General features: G+C 37.2%; 1 protein-coding gene across 2 annotated transcripts in view; it reads left to right on the forward strand.

Moving 5' to 3' along the window:
* Window positions 1–5,065: 5,065 nt before the first annotated feature.
* The window catches only part of galnt13 (polypeptide N-acetylgalactosaminyltransferase 13), a 110,142-nt gene continuing 100,896 nt past the window's right edge, over window positions 5,066–14,311 (forward strand). For both annotated transcript variants that reach the window (XM_067443274.1, XM_067443273.1), the window contains exons 1-2: window positions 5,066–5,508; window positions 10,300–10,544. In XM_067443274.1, coding sequence (XP_067299375.1) covers window positions 10,403–10,544 — 142 coding nt within the window. In that variant the 5' untranslated portion in view covers window positions 5,066–5,508; window positions 10,300–10,402. The remainder of the gene's footprint in view (window positions 5,509–10,299; window positions 10,545–14,311) is intronic.

Here is a 14,311-nt window from a genome sequence, read left to right on the forward strand (position 1 = left end):
TTGCCTTTGTAGAAATGGTTGTTACGAATAATGCAAAAAAGCTGCCAATATCGCAATATTTGACAATATCGCATCAGCCTCACAACCATTAAGTGAACATTGTCCAAACACAGAATGCGGATGAAGCAGCTCTACCATGTTACCTTTGAGAGGAACAGTAAGAGAGTCAAGGAGCTACACCCTTAAAAATAAAGGTGCCAGGAAGAACCAAAAATGGGGTTTCACAGTGATGCCATAGAATAACCATTTTTGTTATTAACCTTTTTTTCAAAGCTTCTTTAAAGAACCATTTTTTTCTAACCATTTTATAGTCTAAAGAAACTTTTTGAACTACAAAGAACCTTTTGTGCAATGGAAAGGTTATTTGGCCAAATCTGGCTAAAAGGCGTCGACGTGGACAAAATGTAATTGGAAAAAGGACCACAGTTGATGTGCCAGGACAGAGAGGGGCAAACATTACCATGCATGCAGCAATTGAAAATGCAGGATTATTCCTTCAAAGATGTCAAGTTGGACACTATAATAGAGAGATCCTACTTGCTTTTCTCAATTATCTCCACCAGTGCCTGGTTCCAGAGCAGGGTCAGGAGGGAGAAAACATGAGGACCTTTGTAATTACCTGGGACAATGTGGCTTTCCATCATTCACAAGCAATAACAACATGGTTTGAAGTCCACCCAAAACTGGTAAGTCTTTTCCTTTCACCCTATTCACCTATCCTCAACCCCATAGAGGAGTTCTTTTCTGCATGGAGGTGGAAGGTTTATGACCATCAGCCACATGACTAGATGTCCCTCCTTGAAGCCATGGATACTGGATGCAGGGACATCACAGTTCATGATTGCCAAGGGTGAATCCAACATACCAAGCGGTTTTATCCCTGGTGCATGGCCTTGGATAATATCAGATGTGATGTTGATGAAAACATGTTGCCTAACCTTGAAGATCGCAGAGATTAAAAAAACAGTAATTTTTTTGTTTAGGCTTTTTGCAGTTGTTTTTTGTTCAGAATGCTCTTGTGTGTTTCTGTTCAATCACACAGTGTTTCTACTGTACCTCCTATTTAAACAGTAAAGGGGAAAAAACTGATTAGCTTTTTACTGGAATGCTTTTGAGTGTGAACATTACTGTACTTGTGGAACATACAGTTCCCCACCAAGAAATCTATTGCAAAAACATGTTTTGCATGAAAATACCTTTAAAACTGCAACATAAAAGTATATGCATTTTTTGTAAAGTCAACAATAGCCGTACTTTTGAAACCTGGTGTACTTTGATTGACTGCATGTATCTTGTGAAGTGAAAACTAGTGTTATTTTTTGACAGAATAATTTCATTTTGAGTCAGATTTCCAGTGTTTTGGAAAAGTTAGTGTGTGCAGAGAAAGGTGTGTTCTATTTTGAAATGAAGAGTTAGTATATATTCAACAAAAAGTGTTTTTGAGAAGAAAATTATCTATTTTGCCAATTGTGTTTTATAGGTGTAAGTCTGTGTTAAGAGTCTAGAAAAAAGTATCTGAAGTATGGGTAAGCACAAAACGATTGAATGAACCTGTAAACACTACAAACAAGAGAACTGAAGAAGCTGAGGATCGTATCGTGCAAGCCGAGGAACAAAGTCGACAGACTGGAGATGTGCTTTCCGAACTGCTGAAACTTCAGGCTCAGTTGGAAGCAAAGTTAACAGATCAAGAACGCAGGTCGAGGTGGGATAACATCCGAATATACAGAATCCCAGAGGGCAGCAAAAATGGCTCATTGACTATCAAGTTCATTGAAGAATTGCTGAAAAATGGACTGGGTTTGACCCAACGATGGACCTCCGTATTGAGAGGGCTCATAGAGCTTTAGCGCTAAAATCAACAGACAGTGCGAGACTATGCTCATTACTAAATTCCTGAGCTTCAAAACAAAAGAAAAGATCTTGGGACTGGTGTGGGAAAAAAGGAGGATTGAAATGGAACAATGCAAGAATTGCCCCCCAAATGTTCTAAAGAAACGATTACCCCCCAAATGTCCTAAAGAAATGAAAGGAATTTGCTCAGGCAAAAGCAGTGTTGAAGGAAAAAAAGGATCAGATTCCAGCGAAACTCCGGGTGTTCTACGAATGCAAGACAATGCTATATAATTCTGCTGAAGTGGCGACAATAGACATGAAGGACAGGGGCCTTCAGGTGGATATCGTCCGACCACAACAGATGCCTCTCGAACGCCTTTAGCACCGAGCTTGATCCACGAAGAGGGGGTGAGGCAGTCAAGTGGAAACTAAAACAATACCGGACTATGTGGAGCGACTTAAAACTTTCAGCAGAAAATAATGAGCTCATAAACTGATCGGTTGACCTGATGTAAATGACAGGATAATTACAGGACTGTATATCACAGGTCAGATTATGCTTTTCTTTTAAAATTTGAAGAATTAAACCTAAGTAGTACTAAACGGAAAGAAAGTTCTGGTTAATCATAGTTTAGTGTTGGGAGATCTCAGAACTGAATCACAATTTGTCAATCATGGCAATGTGCCAGTGAGGGCCCCCACTCCAGTTTGCAGGTTTGAGGTTTTTCCCTCAGAGCCAAATCTCCATTCAGGCACGATTAAGATCCAGAGACTAGTGATCTTGTTTGTGGAAGTCACTTTAAGTGATACAAATTCTCTAAATATTCTTGTTCATGTTTTTCCTTTTATATTGTCCTAGGCTGTGTTGTTGTGTCATTTGGAAATGGAAGTATTGTTATGTGTTTGTGTATTGAAGTGTTAATAACTACATAGTACATAAGTGGCTTTGAGTATGTTTAAATTAGTAACATACAATATAAATCGAGTGCACAATCCTATGAAGAGAACTCTATAGAAAATACACTGATGAAAATACACAGAAAATACACTGATCCCAGAAATAAATATTAAGGCATTTCTAAGTCCTTTAAAACTACCCAAATTAACAGAGGACAAAATGAAAGTTTGATAAAGGATATAACTTCCAAAGAATTGCTGACAAATATCACTAAATTAAAATGAAACAAACCACCAGGTACAGATGGGTTTATGGCTAAATGGTATAAGAAATTTAAGGAACAGCTCGCCCTATCCTTCTTTCAGCCTGTAATTTCACGGAAGGGAATCATTTCTCCTATTCCTAAGGAAGGAAAAGATAAACTAGATTGCGCTTCTTATAGGCCTATCTCGTTTTGAAATGTTGATTATAAGTTATATACAGCAATATTGACTAAGAGAATAGAACACTTACTTCCAGAGCTGATTCATAATGACCAGACAGGGTTCATTCAACAAAGACAAACACAGGACAATGTTAGAAGCACACTATATATAATGAAACACATTCAAGAGATTAACATGCCAGCAATGATATTGAGTCTGGATGCCGAAAAAGCCTTTGATTCGATCAGGTGGTCATACCTATATAGAGTACTAGAAAAATTAGGTTATCATGAAAACATTATTAAAGCCATACAGTTAATATATTCGAGACCACAAACAAGAATTAAAGTAAACGGGAGTTTATCTATCTGAAGAAGGGGTATCCTCTTTCCCCCTCTCCTTTTTGCTCCTTATATTGAACCCCTTAGTCAATGGATACGGCAAAACCATTATATTACTGGGATAAAGATGGGGGAAGATGATCATAAAATTGCATTATTCACAGACAATATTATGATATACTTGAGAGACCCAGTAATATAATTTACAAATCTTATTTAAACACTAGATAAATCTGGCACTTTATCAGGATACAGATTAAATGTGCAAAAAAACACAGGTCATTTGCTACAAATTTATTCCATCAGAAGAAATAAGGACAAAATATAGGCTGAACTCGAATAAGAACATGAATAAGTATCGTTTGTTGCAGATGTGTGCAGGAATGAAGATAAATACAGATTAATCAAGTTCAACGCATAGTTTAATAACAAACGCAAAGCAGGCAGACAGACAAATGGACAACACATCTAACATAACGGTGACTGGACAAAGACAAAGAGTGAAACTGGAAGAAATAGCAAACGGAAACAAGACGAGTAATTAGACACAGCTGGGACATTAACTAATGAGGGCAACCAAGGAAACAGACAGGATGCTGGAAACTGTTACAAAGGAACATGTGATGACTGAAAACCAAAACAAACAGAACATGACAGTTACAACGTTATTGTCATACATATAAAATTACAGAGAAACTGAGTGCCTGCATAGCTACAATTAACTTTATAACCTGTAAGATGATGAAAACATAATGCGGTGCGGTCATTTTAACGGCAGGCCAAACACGTAGGCCAACATTCACTGGTCAAAAACACCATTTGAGCTTGAATTTTGTGGAATGTTAATAATATTATGACACATAAGTGTCTGACCACATAAAGCCACTTTGAATATCAACCGTGTTTCATTATTTTAAATTTATAGTGACTAGTGTGACATGACATGGGCAAATCATTTATTTATCATAGTAGCCTAGTGTAGTGTAAGTTGGACATTTTTAAATATCCAATGCGTCTAGTTTCTACTGCATGCAGCAGGTGTCGCTGCTGTGCCTCCAACTTTTATTGTGGGCAGCAAATTTGAACCATACACTGTATGGCGAACGAATGAATGGAAAATCAATGCACTATGTAAAAAAGTATTTAAAATTATTGTAATAATTAGTAGACTATGAAACATACGATACTGGATACAAATGTGTTGTTAAAACATTTGATCACTCCATCAAGTAAAAAGGATGCGAAAACAGGTGATGTAATCAATTAATAACATTATTCTTATTCTTATTTTGGAAATAATACATGTGAATTTGTTTTATGGATTAAGAAACGCGCCCACATATTTTTGTAACGTGTAATCGTGTGTTAAAGATAAATGCTGTAAAATATAGACAATATTAACCACTGAATTTCTATTATTCTGAATGATTTGTAATAACGACGTCCTATATCAGAAGTAGAATCGTTGCCTTTTTTTTCCTCGATGAGAAAGCTGCCATTAGAAATAGCCTACATGTACCAGATGTCCTCGGCGCACTTGCGCGTTGGTGTCTTAAGATGGACACGCCTCTTGTCTCCAGTCATCCTAAATCTAATACCCCAACCGGAACGATTTCGACATCACATGAAAGCATTTCTAAAGGCATGCAAATGTTTATTCATATAAAGACATAGCCTGAGACATGGCGCAGGACATCTCCAGCATCCGCATCTGAATCCAGGAATGACATCTGGCCAGTGATGCAGTGGGCTGAATGCTTTCAGCATCATTTGTCACAGAGACAGTGCTGTAAGGGACAGCTCGAGATTTATTTGGCCAAATAAATCCGGCCTGTTATTCGTTTTACTTTACTAATTATTTTTAGTGGGAATATGGCGTTACACGGCGTTTATACGCGTACGAAGAGATGCACATGAAATCGTGTTGGAATTATAAATAATAGGAAACAGAGGCAACACGTTGTTGGCTGGTCATCGGGAGCTCAAGGTGTCATTCAGTCTTAATTCAGTAAGTACAGAAGTGTCATTGACTTGTAAATCACTGCCTTAAATATCAAGCGGATTAACGAACCAAAGTCAGGGTACATACAAATAAAATACAAATTCTTTGGGGGTTAACATTCTAAACTTCCGCTTTTGGGTGCAGTCAAACGTTGACAAGGCTTCGTACAGCATGTCAATTTGAGTGTGGTCAACTGTTTTGATATTGTTTTACATAACTGGCAGAGCCTCAGAGGTATGAGCTGTGGACATGCTAAATATAATTATTTCAGAACTGACAAAAGATGACATTCTCAGTGAAAATTTCACGTGTGAAAAAGAGGCTGCTGAACCTATAAAACCCAAGACAATTATAACATCCTCGGTCAGTAATTTTCATTTATTGCGTGCACATTTAAGTGTATGTGATATTTTGTAAGCAACCAAAAAATAATGTTCACTAGAAAGTATTGTTAATCAAATTTAAAGGGCTTTGATATATATATATATATATATATATATATATATATATATATATATATATATATATATATATATATATATATATATATATATATATACCGGATATCATAAGTATGATAACTTCCCCAGCTGTCATGTATTCATTTAAAAATATATTTTTAAATGTTGCCTTGGGCATCTGGCATCACTTAATGCTGTGAATCTAAACAGGTGTGTGTAGTGTGTGTATCATCTAATGCACAGATGCATGTGTATATGCAGGCCACCATCCCAGCATGAAAAAAACGCCTTAAGGAAAAATTGTGTTCGTCTTTAATTTGAAGTGAAAGCTGCTGACTCAGGAACTCGAGAACATTTTCTCCCACTGAAACTGCCTGAAGTGATTTTAGTGTAACTGGGTGTTTTGTAAAAGGAAATAAAAGCTTACGGATCTTAAGGATAAGAGTATTAGTGAGTTAACTAATCTCTAAGACATGCTACTTTGGTGACCTACAGTATGTAGAGAATTAGGCTAGGCCTATGTCTGCTTGTTTCTCTTATCTTGGGGCAGTTCCAAAATTCGATTTCAGTTGTCTTTGGAAACATGATGGCAATATTATGCAAAATGTGGGCAAATTATCTCACTGTGCTCTGTTATGTCAATGTACTTGCAGTTCTTTGCTTAATTACCTTTATGTAGTGATATTGTTATTTTAATACATTTAAGCCTGGTTTCACAGACAGATCTTAGATTAAGCCAGGATTAGGCCTTAGTTTAATTAGGTAATTTAAGTAGTTTTTATTAACATGCCATAGAAAAAACAAAACAAAAACATTACTGGAATTGTGCATCATGACTCAAGTCAATCATCTTTATTTATATAGTGATTTTTACAATACAGATCATTACAAGGCAGCTTTATAGTGATAACAAGAAAATAATACAACAAAGATTGTTTCGGCTGTACAGCCGCGATGGATAGAACAGTGATATCATTGTCCAGCTCAAGTCAATTCTCATACAATTGTGTCAATTCAGGCAGATCAGTAATATAGTTGAATATTTAGTGTCCCCAACTGAGCAAGCCAAAAGTCAAAGGCGACAGAGATGACAGTGGCAAGGAAACAAACCTCTATAATGTGACAGAAAAAAATAAAACAAATAAATGGGGAGAAACAAGGCTCCATCTCCTCTGGCCAAAGACCAAACAGTGTATGATTATGATTCAGGTGACATTTTAGGTCAGGATTCAGATTGGATTGCAATAATCTGAATATTTGTCCTGTTCCATCTGATTGAATATAAAGGTTATCACACTGGAGACGGCTTGCTAAGGATCAGTACCACTGGCTGTTGTGTCGATGAGACAAAACAATGACACTAACATGTTTTAATAAATGTCAGTGCAAGTCGCTTTCAATTAAAACTGCTCAAACATGCATTTTAGTCTGGGACTAGGCTTTGTCTGTGAAACCAGGGGTGAGACAATCAGTAGAAATTCTGCTAAAATAGTGACTTTGTTACTAGGAAACTCTTAGCAAATGTGTCAAATAATTACATCTCATTAGCTACACCGCTGTTAATATCAGACTTTGCAAAGGCCCAAATGTGAAGTGAAAGCCTCTTAATTAAGACCCAATCATTGCTTTCTTTGGGTTTTGAGTTTCAGGAGACTAATGATAATAGCTTTGAGGTAACTATACACCACAGTCCGAAGGGCTGAGTTTTTAGACTTTACACCAGTCGGCTGGTTAATTGAAACACTGTAAGAAATCAAACAAGGAAAGGAGTCTGGAATATACAGAATTCAATTTCATCTTTATTTTTTTTTATTAATTTTAACACCTTCCAAAGAAAAGGTGATTAGCCTTTAACCAGGTCTACGCCAGATGAGGGATTCTCATTGCACCAAAAGGAAACAGAACTCATTATTTATAGTAAATGTTCAGTTCTACGGTCAGTTTTTTTAAGCCATCCATAATGTCTTTTCCAAAAGAGTTCAACCTAAGGGCATTATTGGAGATATGATTGTTTTTTTGTTGTTTTTTTTTTGACAAAATAAAATAATTTTAGTGGTAATGGACAGCACATCACTGATTCTGCTCAAATTTTGAACGTGAAACATTACTTTAATCATATTCATAAACATGTTTTGGAGCCTCTATCTAAATGCCTTGGTTTTCTGATTGTCAGCTTGTGCTTTTGAGTACATATATATAGGTCACATTTTGGTATATATATATAAAAAACCAAAATGTGACCTATATATATGTACTCAAAAGCACAAGCTGACAATATGAAAGCTGCAAAAAAGTAAAAGTGAAAGTAAAGGCATTTAGATACAGCTCCATATATATATATATATATATATATATATATATATATATATATATATATATATATATATATATATATATATATATATATATATATATATATATATATATATATTTATTTATAGAGAAGAAAGAAGAAGAAAGCCACAAGCTGTTGCGGCATGACATGATATAGATGTAGACTTGGGCTGCATCTGAAATTGCATACTTCCCTGGTCAAGTTAAGTCTCCTTCATTTATATAGCGTTTTTTACAATGCAGATCGTTTCAAAGCAGCTTTAAAGTGTTAACAGGAAAATAACGCAACATAGATTTAGCTGTACAGCCGCTCTGAAGAAAACAGTGATGTCAACCAGCTCAGTTAAGTTTTCATATTATGTCAGTGCTGGCAGATCGTAATATAGATGAAATGTCGGTGTCTGAGCAAGCCAAAAACCAAAGACAAAAGAGGTGATGGTGGCAAGGAACCAAAATTCCATCACAATCATTTTATGAAGCGATGAGAATAGTTTTTGTGTGCAAAAAAACCCTAAATAACGACTTATAGTGATGGGCCGATTTCAAAACACCGCTTCGTCAAGCCTCGAAGAATTTTGAATCAACGTATCGATTAATGTTTCGGATACACTGATTCATTAAGCTCCAAGGATTTACAAAGTGGCGTTTTAAAATCGGCCCATCACTATATAAGTCATTATTTAGATTTTTTTGTGCACAAAAATGATTCTTGTCACTTCGTAAAATGATTGTAGAACCACTGTAGTGAGATGGACTTGTAACGACGTCTTTAGTGCATTTTATGGGTCTTGATAGAGGAAATGACATCAGTGTCAATGAAGGCCTTTCTGAGCCATCGAATTTCAATAAAATTATCTTCATTTGTGTTTCAAAGATGAACAAATGTCTTACGGTTGTTGAACAACATGAGTGTAAGTAATTTATGACAGAATTTTTATTTTTGGGGGAACTAACCCTTTAATGCTTTAGCATACCAAGACATTTTGGACAATTTCATGATTGACATTCAACTTTGTGAGAACAGTTTGAGAATGGCCTCTTCTTGTTACAAAATGACTGCACAAAAGTGCACAAAGCAAGGTCCATAAAGACTAGGATAAGTGAGTTTGGTGTGGAGAACTTGACTGGCCTGCACAGTCAAGTCCTGACTTCAAGTCCTGACTTCATATAACACCTTTGGGATGAATTAGAGAGCCAGGCCTTCTCGTCCAACATCAGTGCCTGACCTCACAAATGCGCTTCTAGAAGAATGGCCTAAACCTTGTGTAAAGCCTTCCCATAAGAGTTGAAGCTGTTATAGCTGCAAAGGTTAGGCCAACTCCATATTAAACCCTACGGATAAAAACTGGAATGTCGTTAAAGTTCATGAGCATCTAAAAACAGACGTGCCAAAACCTTTGATAATATAGTGTACTTTTGAGCACAACAATCTATGAAATCAAACTTGCATTGCTACAAGCATTTGCAGTAATATACTTGAAAATTACTAGTCTGAGAGTAAAACACTCTACTTTCACAATCAGTATAAATGAGTTTTTTCCAGATCTTGATATACTCAGCATTATTATGTCTGTATTTAAAGGGATAGTTCACCCAAAAATGAAAATTCTGTCACCATTTACTCACCGTCATGTTGTTCCAATCCTGTATGAGTTTCTTTCTTCTGCTGAACACAAAATAAGATATTTGGAAGAATGTTTGTAACCAAGCAGATAGAACAACCGTTCACTACCATAGTATTTTTTTCCCCTGTGAATGGTTGTTCTATCTGCTTGGTTACAAACATTCTTCCACATATCTTCTTTTGTGTTAGCAGAACAAAAAAAACTCATATGGGTTTGGAACAACATGAGGGTGAGTAAATGATGACAGAATTTTCATTTTTGGGTGAACTAACCCTTTAATGTCTTGCTAAATGCTAAATGGATTTCTGCTCTGATACCTGAGTTTTGTAAAGAAGGATGTTAATCCTAATATTTATGCATTTCTTGTCTTCCTCCAGTGGGATGACGTCTCAGCACGTGTCCTGTCACATATCCCCCTGCCCCATCTCCTGTGTCCGTCTCCTCTGCCCATCTGTGGGGTCCTGACGCCAACACGGGCTCATGAGACGCTTTGTGTACTGTAAGGTGGTGCTGACCACCTCTCTGGTATGGGTGCTAGTGGACGTCTTCCTGTTGCTGTACTTCAGTGAATGCAACAAATGCGACAACAAGAAGGACCACTCACTCCTCCCTGCACTCAGAGGTGAGTCAGACCTTTTAACAGAATGGTCTGGTTTTATTTTTTACTTCCAGGGGTCCAGGTGTCCACTGTTCATATTTACTGCCTCTTAAGATGGCCTGTTGTGCACCCGTGCAGATGTGTTTGTGTGCTTACTTGTACACTTACTTTGTAAATATTGTGATAAGCATACAGTCTCTATTCAACCCATAATGAAAATTGTCACCATTTAGTGCCCTTCCAGTGTGACTTTCTACTGTGAAAAACAAAATGTCATGTTTCTGTTCAGCTTGCTAGTTGCTCTGTTATACAACCAATACCTTTGAGGGCAAATGCAGACCTTGCAACCCATCACCAAGTTTGAATTCTTGCAAACCAGCCATATACTTGACCCGCATCAAGCAGAATTCGATCCGGGGTCTTCGGCTTGGGAGGGGGGCGCACTAACAAAAAGTGCACGCCTCTTGAGGCCAGGGGAGTTAGGTTTACAAGCACAGCTCTTACTGGCCTTCATCCGTTATACTCACCCTCCTAAAGCTCAATCCCATCCGGGTCACAGCACCAAATGTAAGCAGTCATACTCAACCCGCACAGAGCGAACCAGGTTTCCGGAATGGGAGGCTGGCACACTAAGCATGCCTCTTGAGGCCATGGAAGTGAGGTGTAGGAGCACAGCTCTTATTGGCCAACATCGGTTACTGGCCTCAACCCTATCCGGTTCACAGCACCAAATGTAACCAGTCCTACCTGACCCGCACCGAGCGGAATTCGAACCAGGGTCTCTGGCATTTGAAGCAGGCATGCTAACAAGGACTCAAAAGATCGCAGACTCTAATGTCAGTCGCTAGCCCTTACTGGCCTATGTCCATTATAAAAGCACAAATAATATTTGAGAGTTACGACAAGATGTGCAGAGAACATTTTCAGTAAATAATGAAGGCAATACACTACAGGAGAACGGTAAACGATTTTAACTAATAGATATAGCCATACATCACCAGTAATGTTTAAAAATGCAAATGGTGCAATATCTGCTTGAACATGCAGTCATTTTCTAGCCTGACAAGCCAGACCCACATCAAGATGTTTGGTCTGGAAACTCACCATAGACAGGGCTCAATCTGAGGGGCGGGATAAACGGTTGTCTTTCAAACTCCCTCTGCACGCGATAGGATAGCGCTACACCAACTAGAGCAACGAAGGTGAAACAGAGCTTGTTGATAGATTAAACATTCACCGTATCCGGTATCTTTGTTCTTTTCTCAGAGAAAAGCTTAACTCCATGTCTTCCAGAGTCGCGGTCAAAGCTGATTCGAAAGACCGCCGCCATTTGCCAGTTTCTGTCTTTACTAGGAGCACACAAACACAACTCGGCCGTCGTCATTATGGCCCCGCCCGCCGACTCTATACACAACGTGATTGGCCTGTCCAGATTGTGAGGAATACAGCTCAGATGGGTATTGAGAGTTCCTAGACGACACTTGCGGGCAGATTAAATTTGCTGCCGCTAGGGTGCGTCTAGATTTCTAGGCTAGTCATTTTCATAAATGATTCCAAAACATAAATATACTCATGTTAAAAATTATTATTTAATCTTTTTGATATATTAAAGTTATATGTTTTTACAGAGGGGATTTGATATCTCTTTTTTTCTCACTCTATAAATGAAAAAATACTGTCAACAAAAACAAAACAAAAATAACTGTTTTTAGAAGAAGAAAAAAAAGTATAAAATGAATGGGATGCACCAATACCATTTTTTCAGAACCTATCCAACACTGACCGATACCAGTGCAGTTTTGTTTAAAAATTCAGTGTAGAATTATCTATACCTCAGCGTGTTGAACTGAAAATCACTCTTTTGTGTGTTAAACACAAAAATACTAAATACAGACAACTTCATTATAAAGAAAAAAACTAATTACAAAAAAATCTGACAAATATACTACTATAAACTAGATGGTGGATAAACTAAATTAGTGGATAATTCAGCAGCAAAAGTTACTGTCGAAAAATCATGAGTGCAGAATAACTGTATACAATCTAAATATTTAATGGAAAAAACATTTAGTGGGGAACAAATAAAAGTGAATACGTGTAGCACTAAATAATACTCTGATAAAATGTTACACGTTCTAAAACACATTCATGAAAAAGAAGTTAATATATTTATAGAAGTAGGGCCTATATACTGACAAATTAAAATGTATTTTAAATGTATAGCACAGCTTTTTAATGAGGCAGCAACATATTATAGATAGGGCAGAACAAGAAAGGCTATTAATAATCTTTCATAGTGCAAAAGTATTATAATACAAAAGGCTCCAATACAGAGCGGCACAAAGCGTTTATGCACATCCCGTGCACAGGATGATGCCTTTGAAGCAACATGAAGTCACAGCGTGCAGCATTGAACCAACTCAAAATTTCAAAACACAAAGGGAAGATATAACAATGCGTATTGTCTCTATCTATGCAATGTTTTATTGAGCCTTTTCTTTTAACAGTTTAAAATTTCATTTCATAAAATTTCAACTTCACACGTTACATGTGTGAAGAACAATACACTCTCTAGTCCAGTGTTGTGATCTAACACAGTGGTTTTCAAACCCTGGGTCGCGAGCCTTAAAAAATGGGTCGCCATGAAAATAAAGTTAGATTCTAACAGATACCCGGTAAAAATTAACACGGTGTACAGCAATAAACTCCAGCAAGATAAAGTAATTTTCTGCAAAACCATAAACCGTTATCTTCAGATCAAGCATAATAACAGGAACATTGAATCATCTTGGAGAGAGTTCCATCAATGCTGACTGTCATAACCGAACGTAACGCACAGTTTGAAAGCTGAATAGAGAGTGAATAATAGATCGAGCAGATCATGGAAGCATTTATGAGAACTTATATTTAATGACTTAAATATTCATCTGTACATCAATAAACTATGGAATGGCTTCAAAACACTTAACATAGTGCACAAAGCATTGATGATGCTTTATAATGTTTTTGTGCCTTTTGTGGGGCACTGAGGCTTAACAATAACACAGAATATTAAACGCACAGTATCAGCTTTGGATCGATCCTGTCTGACGATACCGATCCGACAAATAATGATGTACCAGAGTCAATATTATATATATATACTGATATTGAGTTTTGGACCGGCACATCCCTAAATTAGATGATTTATATATGAACAAACTATTGTGTAAAAACCTTCAGAGTATAAATAGGAATAAAACTGTAAAGTTTGGTGTATTGGAGATTTCTGGCTCAGTGCAGAAGATAAAAACAAACTAATTTTGAGAAAACTGGCTGCCACGTCATCATAAGTTGCTGAAGGCCATTGCAATTTGAAAGATCCTTGGAAGGCAGCCTTCGTTTCGCGTCCTGACCATGGGGACGGGAACATGCGTGACGTAGCTATGTACATTTACTAGACCGTCTCTTTCCAGCGTTTAATTGCTGAGAAGGACAACTAGCATACAAGCCTCAGAAGAAGTGGACTGGGAAGGTTCAGTCTCGGTAGGGAACACCCTCAAATAGTCAGCCACAGCAGTATCACTTAATGTTTATGATGATGTCATGCCACTAGAGGTGCCATAACTATAACAATCAGTCTATAATCCCACACACTTTGAAGCAGAGCCAAAGTAAAGCGAGCTTAGCCTAGCCTGAAACTCTTGAAGTGTGCTCCCCAGCTAGCTGCTCATTTCTTACTTTTTAATCCCAACACCATCAGTACTGTCCTAACAAATGCCACATTTTGAACACTTTTTTACCAGTCTTTT

Source organism: Pseudorasbora parva, chromosome 5 (genome assembly GCF_024679245.1).
Source record: "Pseudorasbora parva isolate DD20220531a chromosome 5, ASM2467924v1, whole genome shotgun sequence".
NCBI classification, from domain to species: domain Eukaryota; kingdom Metazoa; phylum Chordata; class Actinopteri; order Cypriniformes; family Gobionidae; genus Pseudorasbora; species Pseudorasbora parva.